This window comes from Erpetoichthys calabaricus, chromosome 1 (assembly GCF_900747795.2).
Source record: "Erpetoichthys calabaricus chromosome 1, fErpCal1.3, whole genome shotgun sequence".
Taxonomy (NCBI): domain Eukaryota; kingdom Metazoa; phylum Chordata; class Cladistia; order Polypteriformes; family Polypteridae; genus Erpetoichthys; species Erpetoichthys calabaricus.
The window spans coordinates 231,009,830-231,023,933 of NC_041394.2; the positions used below are offsets into that span (position 1 = coordinate 231,009,830).

Consider the following 14,104-nt stretch of genomic DNA (forward strand, 5'->3'; position numbering starts at 1 on the left):
GCCAACACAGGGCACAAGGCAGGAACCAATCCCGGGCAGGGTGCCAACCCACCGCAGGACACACACAAACACACCCACACACCAAGCACACACTAGGGCCAATTTAGAATCGCCAATCCACCTAACCAGCATGTCTTTGGAATGTGGGAGGAAACCGGAGCGCCCGGAGGAAACCCACGCAGACACGGGGAGAACATGCAAACTCCACGCAGGGAGGACCCGGGTAGCGAACCCAGGTCCCTAGATCTCCCAACTGCGAGGCAGCAGCGCTACCCACTGCGCCACCGTGCCACCTGTTTTCTATTATCTTTAGCAATATTGATAAAGAATACGAAGTACTGTTGGAAGTGAGGTTTTTTAGTTACTGTCCTTATGAATATTGACATCTTGAAAACAGAAAAAGTCTCATATGTTTCTGTCAGATATCTTGATAGTCAACATTTCTCACTTCACTTTACATCTACTTTAGGACAGACTAAATAGAAAGTAAAAATGCACCACATGTTGTTCACTTCCCTTTGAAAATGTTCAAAGATCCATTCATGCTCCTTTTAAAGCATTTTTGTTTGTCCTCTCAACAGAACCCCCCTCCACAACTTCAACAGTGATAACAACAGGTAAACTTTTTCCAATTAAATAAATAATCAAGATCATTTTGCATATGTCTTTCTTCGAAATGGTAAACATAGATGAATTTCTGAGATCTGTCTTTATCAATGAACTAATAATTTAGCGACCATTTCTGTGATTGTCACCGTTTTGTTTTTTTTCTTAGCTCTCATTGTAAACTCTTCCTTAGGCATTTTTCAAATCTGAAACATTTCCCACATATATCACGTCTTCAACTTTTTTCCCAAATTGACTTACAGAAGGTGTAACAAAAGATGTTCTTTCCAGATAAACATACAAATGAGGTTATTTTCTCTATTATGTGTTTATCTTACATTATTTGGAGTCGTATGAAACTGAACATCTAACTTGAGAAACAGTACTTTTTATATTTGCAACAGCAAATTAACATTGATATATTCTAATTGGTATGTGCTCTTCAGTTGTCAGTGTAGATAGAAAGACAAGAAAGAAGCATAGCCTTTGATATTGTGTAATCTTTAGCTTAAATTTACGTTTTCACCGAGAAACAACATTTAATTTTGCACCAAATATCATTCAAGTAGGAATGGTGGAATTAAAATTATCCTTTTATTGCTCTGTTTGTCAGAGTAAAGCAGGAGTTGTTTATATCATTTTTCAGGGTGTGTCTACATCAGTAGAATTGCTACAAATTACGTTAATTTCGCGTTGAAATTAAATGTTTTAATTGGCACTCTGTAACAATGGAAAACAAATACGTCTCTGTACTTATGCGAGTCATCGAGTTAGCAACTTGTCTCAAAGAGAAAGTACCAATTTTTGCACAGTTTCCCAGGACATTGCACAACGGTCACTAATCAGATCATTGAAGTGTTGTATGAAAAACATCGGTCAGAACGGTAGCACCCTTTAGTCTCGGCAGACTTTTGACTGGACTTTAGACAACCTGCTTACCTTTAGAGTACATTTGTACAACACAGCTGCCTGTCAAGATCCTTTAATTTTTTTCCACAGCGTGCAATTTATAGTTCAGTGTTTTCTATTATCTTTAGCAATATTGATAAAGAATACGAAGTACTGTTGGAAGTGAGGTTTTTTAGTTACTGTCCTTATGAATATTGACATCTTGAAAACAGAAAAAGTCTCATATGTTTCTGTCAGATATCTTGATAGTCAACATTTCTCACTTCACTTTACATCTACTTTAGGACAGACTAAATAGAAAGTAAAACTGCACCACATGTTGTTCACTTCCCTTTGAAAATGTTCAAAGATCCATTCATGCTCCTTTTAAAGCATTTTTGTTTGTCCTCTCAACAGAACCCCCCTCCACAACTTCAGCAGTGACAACAACAGGTAAACTTTTTCCAATTAAATAAATAATCAAGATCATTTTGCATATGTCTTTCTTCGAAATGGTAAACATAGATGAATTTCTGAGATCCGTCTTTATCAATGAACTAATAATTTAGCGACCATTTCTGTGATTGTCACCGTTTTGTTTTTTTTCTTAGCTCTCATTGTAAACTCTTCTTTAGGCATTTTTCAAATCTGAAACATTTCCCACATATATCACATCTTCAACTTTTTTCCCAAATTGACTTACAGAAGGTGTAACAAAAGATGTTCTTTCCAGATAAACATACAAATGAGTTTATTTTCTCTATTATGTGTTTATCTTACATTATTTGAAGTCGTATGAAACTGAACATCTAACTTGAGAAACAGTACTTTTTATATTTGCAACAGCAAATTAACATTGATATATTCTAATTGGTATGTGCTCTTCAGTTGTCAGTGTAGATAGAAAGACAAGAAAGAAGCATAGCCTTTGATATTGTGTAATCTTTAGCTTAAATTTACGTTTTCACCGAGAAACAACATTTAATTTTGCACCATATATCATTCAAGTAGGAATGGTGGAATTAAAATTATCCTTTTATTGCTCTGTTTGTCAGAGTAAAGCAGGAGTTGTTTATATCATTTTTCAGAGTGTGTCTACATCAGTAGAATTGCTACAAATTACGTTAATTTCGCGTTGAAATTAAATGTTTTAATTGGCACTCTGTAACAATGGAAAACAAATACGTCTCTGTACTTATGCGAGTCATCGAGTTAACAACTTGTCTCAAAGAGAAAGTACCAAGTTTTGCAGTTTCCCAGGACATTGCACAACGGTCACTAATCAGATCATTGAAGTGTTGTATGAAAAACATCGGTCAGAACGGTAGCACCCTTTAGTCTCGGCAGACTTTTGACTGGACTTTGGACAACCTGCTTACCTTTAGAGTACATTTGTACAACACAGCTGCCTGTCAAGATCCTTTCATTTTTTTCAACAGCGTGCAATTTATAGTTCAGTGTTTTCTATTATCCATCCATCCATTTTCCAACCCGCTGAATCCGAACACAGGGTCACGGGGGTCTGCTGAAGCCAATCCCAGCCCAACACAGGGCACAAGGCAGGAACCAATCCCGGGCAGGGTGCCAACCCACCGCAGGACACACACAAACACACCCACACACCAAGCACACACTAGGGCCAATTTAGAATCGCCAATCCACCTAACCAGCATGTCTTTGGAATGTGGGAGGAAACCGGAGCGCCCGGAGGAAACCCACGCAGACACGGGGAGAACATGCAAACTCCACGCAGGGAGGACCCGGGTAGCGAACCCAGGTCCCTAGATCTCCCAACTGCGAGGCAGCAGCGCTACGCACTGCGCCACCGTGCCACCTGTTTTCTATTATCTTTAGCAATATTGATAAAGAATACGAAGTACTGTTGGAAGTGAGGTTTTTTAGTTACTGTCCTTATGAATATTGACATCTTGAAAACAGAAAAAGTCTCATATGTTTCTGTCAGATATCTTGATAGTCAACATTTCTCACTTCACTTTACATCTACTTTAGGACAGACTAAATAGAAAGTAAAACTGCACCACATGTTGTTCACTTCCCTTTGAAAATGTTCAAAGATCCATTCATGCTCCTTTTAAAGCATTTTTGTTTGTCCTCTCAACAGAACCCCCCTCCACAACTTCAGCAGTGACAACAACAGGTAAACTTTTTCCAATTAAATAAATAATCAAGATCATTTTGCATATGTCTTTCATCGAAATGGTAAACATAGATGAATTTCTGAGATCTGTCTTTATCAATGAACTAATAATTTAGCGACCATTTCTGTGATTGTCACCGTTTTGTTTTTTTTCTTAGCTCTCATTGTAAACTCTTCTTTAGGCATTTTTCAAATCTGAAACATTTCCCACATATATCACATCTTCAACTTTTTTCCCAAATTGACTTACAGAAGGTGTAACAAAAGATGTTCTTTCCAGATAAACATACAAATGAGATAATTTTCTCTATTATGTGTTATCTTACATTATTTGAAGTCGTATGAAACTGAACATCTCACTTGACAAACAGTACTTTTTATATTTGCAACAGCAAATTAACATTGATATATTCTAATTGGTATGTGCTCTTCAGTTGTCAGTGTAGATAGAAAGACAAGAAAGAAGCATAGCCTTTGATATTGTGTAATCTTTAGCTTAAATTTACGTTTTCACCGAGAAACAACATTTAATTTTGCACCAAATATCATTCAAGTAGGAATGGTGGAATTAAAATTATCCTTTTATTGCTCTGTTTGTCAGAGTAAAGCAGGAGTTGTTTATATCATTTTTCAGGGTGTGTCTACATCAGTAGAATTGCTACAAATTACGTTAATTTCGCGTTGAAATTAAATGTTTTAATTGGCACTCTGTAACAATGGAAAACAAATACGTCTCTGTACTTATGCGAGTCATCGAGTTAGCAACTTGTCTCAAAGAGAAAGTACCAATTTTTGCACAGTTTCCCAGGACATTGCACAACGGTCACTAATCAGATCATTGAAGTGTTGTATGAAAAACATCGGTCAGAACGGTAGCACCCTTTAGTCTCGGCAGACTTTTGACTGGACTTTGGACAACCTGCTTACCTTTAGAGTACATTTGTACAACACAGCTGCCTGTCAAGATCCTTTCATTTTTTTCCACAGCGTGCAATTTATAGTTCAGTGTTTTCTATTATCTTTAGCAATATTGATAAAGAATACGAAGTACTGTTGGAAGTGAGGTTTTTTAGTTACTGTCCTTATGAATATTGACATCTTGAAAACAGAAAAAGTCTCATATGTTTCTGTCAGATATCTTGATAGTCAACATTTCTCACTTCACTTTACATCTACTTTAGGACAGACTAAATAGAAAGTAAAAATGCACCACATGTTGTTCACTTCCCTTTGAAAATGTTCAAAGATCCATTCATGCTCCTTTTAAAGCATTTTTGTTTGTCCTCTCAACAGAACCCCCCTCCACAACTTCAACAGTGATAACAACAGGTAAACTTTTTCCAATTAAATAAATAATCAAGATCATTTTGCATATGTCTTTCTTCGAAATGGTAAACATAGATGAATTTCTGAGATCTGTCTTTATCAATGAACTAATAATTTAGCGACCATTTCTGTGATTGTCACCGTTTTGTTTTTTTTCTTAGCTCTCATTGTAAACTCTTCTTTAGGCATTTTTCAAATCTGAAACATTTCCCACATATATCACGTCTTCAACTTTTTTCCCAAATTGACTTACAGAAGGTGTAACAAAAGATGTTCTTTCCAGATAAACATACAAATGAGGTTATTTTCTCTATTATGTGTTTATCTTACATTATTTGGAGTCGTATGAAACTGAACATCTAACTTGAGAAACAGTACTTTTTATATTTGCAACAGCAAATTAACATTGATATATTCTAATTGGTATGTGCTCTTCAGTTGTCAGTGTAGATAGAAAGACAAGAAAGAAGCATAGCCTTTGATATTGTGTAATCTTTAGCTTAAATTTACGTTTTCACCGAGAAACAACATTTAATTTTGCACCAAATATCATTCAAGTAGGAATGGTGGAATTAAAATTATCCTTTTATTGCTCTGTTTGTCAGAGTAAAGCAGGAGTTGTTTATATCATTTTTCAGGGTGTGTCTACATCAGTAGAATTGCTACAAATTACGTTAATTTCGCGTTGAAATTAAATGTTTTAATTGGCACTCTGTAACAATGGAAAACAAATACGTCTCTGTACTTATGCGAGTCATCGAGTTAACAACTTGTCTCAAAGAGAAAGTACCAAGTTTTGCACAGTTTCCCAGGACATTGCACAACGGTCACTAATCAGATCATTGAAGTGTTGTATGAAAAACATCGGTCAGAACGGTAGCACCCTTTAGTCTCGGCAGACTTTTGACTGGACTTTAGACAACCTGCTTACCTTTAGAGTACATTTGTACAACACAGCTGCCTGTCAAGATCCTTTAATTTTTTTCCACAGCGTGCAATTTATAGTTCAGTGTTTTCTATTATCTTTAGCAATATTGATAAAGAATACGAAGTACTGTTGGAAGTGAGGTTTTTTAGTTACTGTCCTTATGAATATTGACATCTTGAAAACAGAAAAAGTCTCATATGTTTCTGTCAGATATCTTGATAGTCAACATTTCTCACTTCACTTTACATCTACTTTAGGACAGACTAAATAGAAAGTAAAAATGCACCACATGTTGTTCACTTCCCTTTGAAAATGTTCAAAGATCCATTCATGCTCCTTTTAAAGCATTTTTGTTTGTCCTCTCAACAGAACCCCCCTCCACAACTTCAACAGTGATAACAACAGGTAAACTTTTTCCAATTAAATAAATAATCAAGATCATTTTGCATATGTCTTTCTTCGAAATGGTAAACATAGATGAATTTCTGAGATCTGTCTTTATCAATGAACTAATAATTTAGCGACCATTTCTGTGATTGTCACCGTTTTGTTTTTTTTTCTTAGCTCTCATTGTAAACTCTTCTTTAGGCATTTTTCAAATCTGAAACATTTCCCACATATATCACGTCTTCAACTTTTTTCCCAAATTGACTTACAGAAGGTGTAACAAAAGATGTTCTTTCCAGATAAACATACAAATGAGGTTATTTTCTCTATTATGTGTTTATCTTACATTATTTGGAGTCGTATCAAACTGAACATCTAACTTGAGAAACAGTACTTTTTATATTTGCAACAGCAAATTAACATTGATATATTCTAATTGGTATGTGCTCTTCAGTTGTCAGTGTAGATAGAAAGACAAGAAAGAAGCATAGCCTTTGATATTGTGTAATCTTTAGCTTAAATTTACGTTTTCACCGAGAAACAACATTTAATTTTGCACCAAATATCATTCAAGTAGAAATGGTGGAATTAAAATTATCCTTTTATTGCTCTGTTTGTCAGAGTAAAGCAGGAGTTGTTTATATCATTTTTCAGGGTGTGTCTACATCAGTAGAATTGCTACAAATTACGTTAATTTCGCGTTGAAATTAAATGTTTTAATTGGCACTCTGTAACAATGGAAAACAAATACGTCTCTGTACTTATGCGAGTCATCGAGTTAGCAACTTGTCTCAAAGAGAAAGTACCAATTTTTGCACAGTTTCCCAGGACATTGCACAACGGTCACTAATCAGATCATTGAAGTGTTGTATGAAAAACATCGGTCAGAACGGTAGCACCCTTTAGTCTCGGCAGACTTTTGACTGGACTTTGGACAACCTGCTTACCTTTAGAGTACATTTGTACAACACAGCTGCCTGTCAAGATCCTTTCATTTTTTTCCACAGCGTGCAATTTATAGTTCAGTGTTTTCTATTATCTTTAGCAATATTGATAAAGAATACGAAGTACTGTTGGAAGTGAGGTTTTTTAGTTACTGTCCTTATGAATATTGACATCTTGAAAACAGAAAAAGTCTCATATGTTTCTGTCAGATATCTTGATAGTCAACATTTCTCACTTCACTTTACATCTACTTTAGGACAGACTAAATAGAAAGTAAAACTGCACCACATGTTGTTCACTTCCCTTTGAAAATGTTCAAAGATCCATTCATGCTCCTTTTAAAGCATTTTTGTTTGTCCTCTCAACAGAACCCCCCCTCCACAACTTCAGCAGTGACAACAACAGGTAAACTTTTTCCAATTAAATAAATAATCAAGATCATTTTGCATATGTCTTTCATCGAAATGGTAAACATAGATGAATTTCTGAGATCCGTCTTTATCAATGAACTAATAATTTAGCGACCATTTCTGTGATTGTCACCGTTTTGTTTTTTTTCTTAGCTCTCATTGTAAACTCTTCTTTAGGCATTTTTCAAATCTGAAACATTTCCCACATATATCACGTCTTCAACTTTTTTCCCAAATTGACTTACAGAAGGTGTAACAAAAGATGTTCTTTCCAGATAAACATACAAATGAGTTTATTTTCTCTATTATGTGTTTATCTTACATTATTTGAAGTCGTATGAAACTGAACATCTAACTTGAGAAACAGTACTTTTTATATTTGCAACAGCAAATTAACATTGATATATTCTAATTGGTATGTGCTCTTCAGTTGTCAGTGTAGATAGAAAGACAAGAAAGAAGCATAGCCTTTGATATTGTGTAATCTTTAGCTTAAATTTACGTTTTCACCGAGAAACAACATTTAATTTTGCACCATATATCATTCAAGTAGGAATGGTGGAATTAAAATTATCCTTTTATTGCTCTGTTTGTCAGAGTAAAGCAGGAGTTGTTTATATCATTTTTCAGAGTGTGTCTACATCAGTAGAATTGCTACAAATTACGTTAATTTCGCGTTGAAATTAAATGTTTTAATTGGCACTCTGTAACAATGGAAAACAAATACGTCTCTGTACATATGCGAGTCATCGAGTTAACAACTTGTCTCAAAGAGAAAGTACCAAGTTTTGCAGTTTCCCAGGACATTGCACAACGGTCACTAATCAGATCATTGAAGTGTTGTATGAAAAACATCGGTCAGAACGGTAGCACCCTTTAGTCTCGGCAGACTTTTGACTGGACTTTGGACAACCTGCTTACCTTTAGAGTACATTTGTACAACACAGCTGCCTGTCAAGATCCTTTCATTTTTTTCAACAGCGTGCAATTTACAGTTCAGTGTTTTCTATTATCCATCCATCCATTTTCCAACCCGCTGAATCCGAACACAGGGTCACGGGGGTCTGCTGGAGCCAATCCCAGCCAACACAGGGCACAAGGCAGGAACCAATCCCGGGCAGGGTGCCAACCCACCGCAGGACACACACAAACACACCCACACACCAAGCACACACTAGGGCCAATTTAGAATCGCCAATCCACCTAACCAGCATGTCTTTGGAATGTGGGAGGAAACCGGAGCGCCCGGAGGAAACCCACGCAGACACGGGGAGAACATGCAAACTCCACGCAGGGAGGACCCGGGTAGCGAACCCAGGTCCCTAGATCTCCCAACTGCGAGGCAGCAGCGCTACCCACTGCGCCACCGTGCCACCTGTTTTCTATTATCTTTAGCAATATTGATAAAGAATACGAAGTACTGTTGGAAGTGAGGTTTTTTAGTTACTGTCCTTATGAATATTGACATCTTGAAACAGAAAAAGTCTCATATGTTTCTGTCAGATATCTTGATAGTCAACATTTCTCACTTCACTTTACATCTACTTTAGGACAGACTAAATAGAAAGTAAAAATGCACCACATGTTGTTCACTTCCCTTTGAAAATGTTCAAAGATCCATTCATGCTCCTTTTAAAGCATTTTTGTTTGTCCTCTCAACAGAACCCCCCTCCACAACTTCAACAGTGATAACAACAGGTAAACTTTTTCCAATTAAATAAATAATCAAGATCATTTTGCATATGTCTTTCTTCGAAATGGTAAACAGAGATGAATTTCTGAGATCTGTCTTTATCAATGAACTAATAATTTAGCGACCATTTCTGTGATTGTCACCGTTTTGTTTTTTTTCTTAGCTCTCATTGTAAACTCTTCTTTAGGCATTTTTCAAATCTGAAACATTTCCCACATATATCACGTCTTCAACTTTTTTCCCAAATTGACTTACAGAAGGTGTAACAAAAGATGTTCTTTCCAGATAAACATACAAATGAGGTTATTTTCTCTATTATGTGTTTATCTTACATTATTTGGAGTCGTATCAAACTGAACATCTAACTTGAGAAACAGTACTTTTTATATTTGCAATTGCAAATTAACATTGATATATTCTAATTGGTATGTGCTCTTCAATTGCCAGTGTAGATAGAAAGACAAGAAAGAAGCATAGCCTTTGATATTGTGTAATCTTTAGCTTAAATTTACGTTTTCACCGACAAACAACATTTAATTTTGCACCAAATATCATTCAAGTAGGAATGGTGGAATTAAAATTATCCTTTTATTGCTCTGTTTGTCAGAGTAAAGCAGGAGTTGTTTATATCATTTTTCTGGGTGTGGCTACATCAGTAGAATTGCTACAAATTACGTTAATTTCGCGTTGAAATTAAATGTTTTAATTGGCACTCTGTAACAATGGAAAACAAATACGTCTCTGTACTTATGCGAGTCATCGAGTTAACAACTTGTCTGAAAGAGAAAGTACCAAGTTTTGCACAGTTTCCCCGGACATTGCACAACGGTCACTAATCAGATCATTGAAGTGTTGTATGAAAAACATCGGTCAGAACGGTAGCACCCTTTAGTCTCGGCAGACTTTTGACTGGACTTTAGACAACCTGCTTACCTTTAGAGTACATTTGTACAACACAGCTGCCTGTCAAGATCCTTTAATTTTTTTCCACAGCGTGCAATTTATAGTTCAGTGTTTTCTATTATCTTTAGCAATATTGATAAAGAATACGAAGTACTGTTGGAAGTGAGGTTTTTTAGTTACTGTCCTTATGAATATTGACATCTTGAAAACAGAAAAAGTCTCATATGTTTCTGTCAGATATCTTGATAGTCAACATTTCTCACTACACTTTACATCTACTTTAGGACAGACTAAATAGAAAGTAAAAATGCACCACATGTTGTTCACTTCCCTTTGAAAATGTTCAAAGATCCATTCATGCTCCTTTTAAAGCATTTTTGTTTGTCCTCTCAACAGAACCCCCCTCCACAACTTCAACAGTGATAACAACAGGTAAACTTTTTCCAATTAAATAAATAATCAAGATCATTTTGCATATGTCTTTCTTCGAAATGGTAAACATAGATGAATTTCTGAGATCTGTCTTTATCAATGAACTAATAATTTAGCGACCATTTCTGTGATTGTCACCGTTTTGTTTTTTTTCTTAGCTCTCATTGTAAACTCTTCTTTAGGCATTTTTCAAATCTGAAACATTTCCCACATATATCACGTCTTCAACTTTTTTCCCAAATTGACTTACAGAAGGTGTAACAAAAGATGTTCTTTCCAGATAAACATACAAATGAGGTTATTTTCTCTATTATGTGTTTATCTTACATTATTTGGAGTCGTATCAAACTGAACATCTAACTTGAGAAACAGTACTTTTTATATTTGCAACAGCAAATTAACATTGATATATTCTAATTGGTATGTGCTCTTCAGTTGTCAGTGTAGATAGAAAGACAAGAAAGAAGCATAGCCTTTGATATTGTGTAATCTTTAGCTTAAATTTACGTTTTCACCGAGAAACAACATTTAATTTTGCACCAAATATCATTCAAGTAGAAATGGTGGAATTAAAATTATCCTTTTATTGCTCTGTTTGTCAGAGTAAAGCAGGAGTTGTTTATATCATTTTTCAGGGTGTGTCTACATCAGTAGAATTGCTACAAATTACGTTAATTTCGCGTTGAAATTAAATGTTTTAATTGGCACTCTTAAAACAATGGAAAACAAATACGTCTCTGTACTTATGCGAGTCATCGAGTTAGCAACTTGTCTCAAAGAGAAAGTACCAATTTTTACACAGTTTCCCAGGACATAGCACAACGGTCACTAATCAGATCATTGAAGTGTTGTATGAAAAACATCGGTCAGAACGGTAGCACCCTTTAGTCTCGGCAGACTTTTGACTGGACTTTGGACAACCTGCTTACCTTTAGAGTACATTTGTACAACACAGCTGCCTGTCAAGATCCTTTAATTTTTTTCCACAGCATGCAATTTATAGTTCAGTGTTTTCTATTATCTTTAGCAATATTGATAAAGAATACGAAGTACTGTTGGAAGTGAGGTTTTTTAGTTACTGTCCTTATGAATATTGACATCTTGAAAACAGAAAAAGTCTCATATGTTTCTGTCAGATATCTTGATAGTCAACATTTCTCACTTCACTTTACATCTACTTTAGGACAGACTAAATAGAAAGTAAAACTGCACCACATGTTGTTCACTTCCCTTTGAAAATGTTCAAAGATCCATTCATGCTCCTTTTAAAGCATTTTTGTTTGTCCTCTCAACAGAACCCCCCTCCACAACTTCAGCAGTGACAACAACAGGTAAACTTTTTCCAATTAAATAAATAATCAAGATCATTTTGCATATGTCTTTCATCGAAATGGTAAACATAGATGAATTTCTGAGATCCGTCTTTATCAATGAACTAATAATTTAGCGACCATTTCTGTGATTGTCAGCGTTTTGTTTTCTTTCTTAGCTCTCATTGTAAACTCTTCTTTAGGCATTTTTCAAATCTGAAACATTTCCCACATATATCACATCTTCAACTTTTTTCCCAAATTGACTTACAGAAGGTGTAACAAAAGATGTTCTTTCCAGATAAACATACAAATGAGTTTATTTTCTCTATTATGTGTTTATCTTACATTATTTGAAGTCGTATGAAACTGAACATCTAACTTGAGAAACAGTACTTTTTATATTTGCAACAGCAAATTAACATTGATATATTCTAATTGGTATGTGCTCTTCAGTTGTCAGTGTAGATAGAAAGACAAGAAAGAAGCATAGCCTTTGATATTGTGTAATCTTTAGCTTAAATTTACGTTTTCACCGAGAAACAACATTTAATTTTGCACCATATATCATTCAAGTAGGAATGGTGGAATTAAAATTATCCTTTTATTGCTCTGTTTGTCAGAGTAAAGCAGGAGTTGTTTATATCATTTTTCAGAGTGTGTCTACATCAGTAGAATTGCTACAAATTACGTTAATTTCGCGTTGAAATTAAATGTTTTAATTGGCACTCTGTAACAATGGAAAACAAATACGTCTCTGTACATATGCGAGTCATCGAGTTAACAACTTGTCTCAAAGAGAAAGTACCAAGTTTTGCACAGTTTCCCAGGACATTGCACAACGGTCACTAATCAGATCATTGAAGTGTTGTATGAAAAACATCGGTCAGAACGGTAGCACCCTTTAGTCTCGGCAGACTTTTGACTGGACTTTGGACAACCTGCTTACCTTTAGAGTACATTTGTACAACACAGCTGCCTGTCAAGATCCTTTCATTTTTTTCAACAGCGTGCAATTTACAGTTCAGTGTTTTCTATTATCCATCCATCCATTTTCCAACCCGCTGAATCCGAACACAGGGTCACGGGGGTCTGCTGGAGCCAATCCCAGCCAACACAGGGCACAAGGCAGGAACCAATCCCGGGCAGGGGTGCCAACCCACCGCAGGACACACACAAACACACCCACACACCAAGCACACACTAGGGCCAATTTAGAATCGCCAATCCACCTAACCAGCATGTCTTTGGAATGTGGGAGGAAACCGGAGCGCCCGGAGGAAACCCACGCAGACACGGGGAGAACATGCAAACTCCACGCAGGGAGGACCCGGGTAGCGAACCCAGGTCCCTAGATCTCCCAACTGCGAGGCAGCAGCGCTACCCACTGCGCCACCGTGCCACCTGTTTTCTATTATCTTTAGCAATATTGATAAAGAATACGAAGTACTGTTGGAAGTGAGGTTTTTTAGTTACTGTCCTTATGAATATTGACATCTTGAAACAGAAAAAGTCTCATATGTTTCTGTCAGATATCTTGATAGTCAACATTTCTCACTTCACTTTACATCTACTTTAGGACAGACTAAATAGAAAGTAAAAATGCACCACATGTTGTTCACTTCCCTTTGAAAATGTTCAAAGATCCATTCATGCTCCTTTTAAAGCATTTTTGTTTGTCCTCTCAACAGAACCCCCCTCCACAACTTCAACAGTGATAACAACAGGTAAACTTTTCCAATTAAATAAATAATCAAGATCATTTTGCATATGTCTTTCTTCGAAATGGTAAACAGAGATGAATTTCTGAGATCTGTCTTTATCAATGAACTAATAATTTAGCGACCATTTCTGTGATTGTCACCGTTTTGTTTTTTTTTCTTAGCTCTCATTGTAAACTCTTCTTTAGGCATTTTTCAAATCTGAAACATTTCCCACATATATCACGTCTTCAACTTTTTTCCCAAATTGACTTACAGAAGGTGTAACAAAAGATGTTCTTTCCAGATAAACATACAAATGAGGTTATTTTCTCTATTATGTGTTTATCTTACATTATTTGGAGTCGTATCAAACTGAACATCTAACTTGAGAAACAGTACTTTTTATATTTGCAAT

The 14,104-nt window shown here is 35.8% G+C and overlaps 1 protein-coding gene across 50 annotated transcripts in view; it reads left to right on the top strand.

Moving 5' to 3' along the window:
• Positions 1-14,104, top strand: part of LOC114659757 (mucin-2-like) — a 144,384-nt gene that overhangs the window by 98,130 nt on the left and 32,150 nt on the right. For 14 of the 50 annotated variants that reach the window (XM_051934965.1, XM_051934999.1, XM_051935023.1 and 11 more), the window contains 5 exons: positions 7,608-7,643; positions 9,311-9,346; positions 10,641-10,676; positions 11,972-12,007; positions 13,678-13,713. The exons of 19 other annotated variants lie outside the window; for them this stretch is intronic. In XM_051934965.1, coding sequence (XP_051790925.1) covers positions 7,608-7,643; positions 9,311-9,346; positions 10,641-10,676; positions 11,972-12,007; positions 13,678-13,713 — 180 coding nt within the window. Of the gene's footprint in view, positions 1-1,911; positions 1,948-3,616; positions 3,653-7,607; positions 7,644-9,310; positions 9,347-10,640; positions 10,677-11,971; positions 12,008-13,677; positions 13,714-14,104 lie in introns of all 50 variants that reach the window. 17 more of the 50 variants (XM_051935034.1, XM_051935038.1, XM_051935071.1 and 14 more) reach the window with 10 other exon arrangements.